The 5,000-nt window shown below is 37.0% G+C and overlaps 1 protein-coding gene across 5 annotated transcripts in view; it reads left to right on the top strand.

Moving 5' to 3' along the window:
* The window catches only part of arhgap9 (Rho GTPase activating protein 9), a 62,056-nt gene that overhangs the window by 23,871 nt on the left and 33,185 nt on the right, over window positions 1–5,000 (top strand). For all 5 annotated transcript variants that reach the window (XM_084426829.1, XM_084426830.1, XM_084426827.1 and 2 more), the window contains one exon: window positions 3,773–4,003. In XM_084426829.1, coding sequence (XP_084282955.1) covers window positions 3,773–4,003 — 231 coding nt within the window. The remainder of the gene's footprint in view (window positions 1–3,772; window positions 4,004–5,000) is intronic.

The raw sequence follows: 5,000 nt of genomic DNA on the forward strand, positions 1-5,000 counted from the left end.
TGAATTTTGAACAAAACCCGTTCTTGTCTTGATGAACTTTTTAGATCCACTTCAAATGTTGACTACTGTAGTAAATGCTTCACATTAAGTTTATTAGTTTATTTTAAAGTCCCCCTGTGGTGTAAATCCAGCTTTTAATGTTGTTTATGTGTCTATGTGGTGTTATTAATCTGCTTTAAGACAAAGCATGTGTAAATTCATAAGTTGACACCATTGCTGAGTATTTCCTCCTTAAAACTGCAGTGAACCAAAGACAGTCTCAGAAACACGCTTTGAAATCGCTGGTGTTTCTGACGTCACAAACTACCTTGTAACCAATCAGATCAACGTGTGATCGTCAACCAGTGGATCTCTGAGCTGAGGGAGTGAGTGGAGGCGGGGCTCATTTGCATATTCATAGAACCGCGCATACTAAATGAGGCAAGGGTGTCGAGTTACAGTCAAGATATTTTAAAGCATAAAGACATTTTTTTTAAGGAAAAAACATGTAAATATGTAATTTTGTTGATCAAAGATGAGTTTTAAGGCGAGACACGGCAGGGGAAAACGAGATTTTTTTAGATTTTGGGCTAGTTTACTCTACTTTATTAAACTATTTTATTACATTTTGTTTTCTGTCGTGACCGGTCTCGTTGTAAAGCTCTGAGTCTCCTGCGTAACGCTATGTAACCCAAATATGGGCATTTCCTTTCTATCACTAACCAATCGTTGAATGTCCAAAGGGGGATTTAAAGCTAATGACGAAATCTCATTTAGAGCTGTTTCTCAAAATGAGTTTTTTGTCATTCTCCAGTACAAACATCTCAGCCTATGTAGCACCAGTGTACACCACACTCTCCAGTTATACACTTAGCAGTATTCTGAAGATATTTTCATTGGGATTTGTAAATAAATCATTCCTGGCCTGATTTATGTGACATTTTAAAAAAAAAAATGGCGAAAATCGATTTTTTAAGGATATGGACAGTATATTTTGACTTCCAAGGTAGTGAAAGCATATATCCCGAAATATATTGTGTGTGTAAACAAAATGAAAAAAGATTTTTGCACCTGGGTTTATCATACGTTCAGATCTATCTACCGAAAATATATGCAAAATCACACATATTTAATGAGATAATGCCCTCATTTGCATAATTAAACATGTAATAATGTTTTATATATACTTGTGTAAGTAATCAACTGAGGAAGTTTCATGGTGCTATCTGTTATTTTAAAATGTCACCCTATTCACCTGTAGTGTCTCGCCTTAAGGGATAAAATGTGTGTGTGACGGACGGTAGGAATCGGGTGTTTCTGAGACTGTCTTTGGTTCACTGCAGTTTTAAGGAGGAAATACTCAGCAATGGTGTCGACTTATGAACTTACACATGCTTTGTCTTAAAGCATATTAAAAACACCACATAGACACATAAACGCTTGATTTTAGTATCTTTCTGAGTGCCGCATGTTTTAGTGAGTATAAAGATGCTGTTTGGTTCTTCAGGAGTGAAGCGTGTCTGATGTCAGAGAGAGAGACCCCTGCTGTTCATCTACGGCATGTCTCTCGCCCCGCACACGCCGCGTGCCCATATGGCATCATAGAGAAGAGTTATATAATCCAGATCGACACGGTTCTCACCTCAGAAAACATCCCTCCATATGCAGCACTACAGCGCAGAAACACACCGTAATCCATCGGGCAAAGCTTTTAAGTGCACTCAGACCTCGTCTGGACTAAAGTGCATGAATGACATCAGCAAACCTTTTACATTTAGCCCTGATTTATTGTTCGGTGGCTTCTAATGGTTCATGTTTCCTCTCTGTATTGTTCATATAGTCGTGTGTGTCTGTGTTTTAGGCCACTTCCTCTCGACGGTTGTGGCTTCAAGCTGTTTTCTTACTTAGTGAAGTGTACGTCTATAACCACACTAACACACACACACGACACACTTGACTTGAAGTCCCATCATGCACTCTGAAGTTCACCTCAGTAGACTTTTAAACCGGGATAATCTTGCACATGCACTAATTAGTCTCACATACACACATTAAACACACACGCATTAGAAATCATGGTTGCATTCACCTAAAAGATCAGCAATCATTCGTTTTTGAACTTCAAAACATGTGATTAAGCTTTAACTTCCTCTGTGAACTTTAGTGTTGTTATTGTTAACTACAAGTAAGACTTTTTAAAATAGTTTGCGGTGTAACTGAAATAAAGCTGAAATAAAGTATAGATGAAAATTTCAACTTAGTTATTTTCTGTTTTCTGATATCTGATTTTTGTTACTTAAGTACTAAAGATTTTAAAAGTAAAACTGAAATACGAAACCTGAAACTTGTAACTATTAAAAATTGTTGTTGGTAATAAAAAAAAAATCTAAAATAAATGAAAAATATTAAATAAACGATTGAAAATTAGAAATGAGAAAATTGTACATAAATATGTTTTTATTTACATATTTTAGAATTTAAATGATTAAAACTAAGAAAACGAAAAAAATCTTACTTTAATTTTAATTTTTAAAACCCATTTGTAATTGAAAAGCTGAAATAAAATATAAAATATTTCAGTTTTCTAATTTCAAATTTTTAAGTACTAAAATTACTGAAAACTCAAACTGAAATAAAATTATATATACAGTACAGGTCAAAAGTTTGGAAACATTACGTTTTTTTATATTTTTGAAAGAAGTCTCTTCTGCTCATCAAGGCTGCGTTTATTTGATCAAAAATACAGAAAAAACCCCAGTAATATTGTGAAATATTATTACAACTTAAAATAATAGTTTTCTATTTGAATATACTTTAAAAAATCATTTATTCCTGTGATGCAAAGCTGAATTTTCAGCATCATTACTCCAGTCTTCAGTGTCACATGTGACATCCAGTCTATCACATGATCCTTTAGAAATCATTCTAATATTCTGATTTATTATGAGTGTTGGACACAGTTCTGCTGCCTAATATATTTGATGAATAAAAGGTTAAAAAGAACTGCATTTATTCAAAATAAAAAAATATTTTCTAATAATATAAATAATCTTTACTATCACTTTTTATCAATTTAACACATCCTTGCTGAATAAAAGTATTGATTTATTTCAAAAAAAGAAAGAAAAAAAATTACTGACCCCAAATGACTGAGCAGTGGTGTATATCGCTGTTACAGAAGATTTCTGTTTTTAAAACATTTGCTTCTTTCTTTTTTTCTTTTTTTTTTTCTTTTTATTCATCAAAGTATCCTAAAAAAGTATCACAGGTTATGAAAAAAATATTAAGCAGCAGAACTATTTCCAACTGATAATGAATCATCATATTAGAATGATTTCTAAAGGATCATGTGATAGACTGGAGTAATGATCCTGAAAATTCAGCTTTGCATCACAGAAATAAATGATAATTTAAAGTATAATAAATTGAAAACCAATTATTTTAAATTGTAATAATATATCACAATATAAAAAAAAAAAAATCTGTATTTTTGATCAAATAAATGCAGGCTTGATGAGCAGAAGAAACTTCTTTCAAAAACATTTGACCTGTACTGTATATATATATATAACTAAAAAGGACATAAGTACATACAATTCTTAAAATGAAAATGAAAACTGAGAATATAAAAATAAAATCTAACTCAAAATATGAATAAATACTATAATGACATATTAATAAAACTGAAATAACACTAGTTAAAATGCAATTCCTAGCGCAACACAAGTTCTGCATTTTGCGTGTAATATGTGCCATATTTCTTTGTAATCCCTCTAATGTCTCCTCTCCTCAGCTCTCATCATCAGCCTACATTTCCCAGAGTTCCCTGTCGGATGCGGGGAGAAGGCAGTGGGCGGAGCCTCCGATGCCGTCGCCGGGGCAACGGCCCCTCCAGTCGCTGCAGCTCTGGGATCAGTACCAAGACCCCGCGACCGGACGCTATTATTACATCAACACCGTAACGAAGGAGCGCTCGTGGAAACCTCCCCGGAGAGCCCGCGAGAGCAACGGCAACCAGAGCAAGGTGAGCGACCAATCAGATCCCGGAACCACACGGCCATTGACCAATCAGAGACATCCCACACATTAGGGCTGCGCGATAAATTGAAATGAAACTGCATGCGATTTGGCAAAGGCTGCGATTATTTTATACGCAGTTTGTCAGTGCAGATTGGTGGTAAATGCTCCATCTGAACACCAGAGGGCGTCTCACACACACACACACACACCACATATCCATCTGAACACCAGAGGGCGTCTCTCTCTCTCACACACACACACACACACACACACACCACATATCCATCTGAACACTAGAGGGCGTCTCACACAAACACACACACACACACACCACATATCCATCTGAACACCAGAGGGCGTCTCTCACACACACACACACACACCACATATCCATCTGAACACTAGAGGGCGTCTCACACAAACACACACACACACACACACACACCACATATCACTCTGAACACCAGAGGGCGTCTCACACACACACACACACACACCACATATCCATCTGAACACTAGAGGGCGTCTCACACAAACACACACACACACACCACATATCACTCTGAACACCAGAGGGCGTCTCACACACACACACACACACACCACATATCACTCTGAACACCAGAGGGCGTCTCTCACACACACACACACACAGACACACCACATATCCCTCTGAACACCAGAGGGCGTCTCACACACACACACACACACACACACACACACACATACACACACACACACACACACACGCCACATATCACTCTGAACACCAGAGGGCGTCTCTCACACACACACACACACACAGACACACCACATATCACTCTGAACACCAGAGGGCATCTCACACACACACTCCACGTATGCCCCGCTGCAGAAGTACGATAACACACATCATTCCAGGAAACCCCTGTCGCTGTCTCTGAATAACCAGAAGACTGAAACGCTTTGATTAATCATGACTAATAAACACACGACTGCCTTATTCTGTGTCAGAGGCTCAT

The sequence above is a fragment of the Rutilus rutilus genome, assembly GCF_951802725.1.
Source record: "Rutilus rutilus genome assembly, chromosome: 12".
Classification (NCBI taxonomy): Eukaryota; Metazoa; Chordata; class Actinopteri; order Cypriniformes; family Leuciscidae; genus Rutilus; species Rutilus rutilus.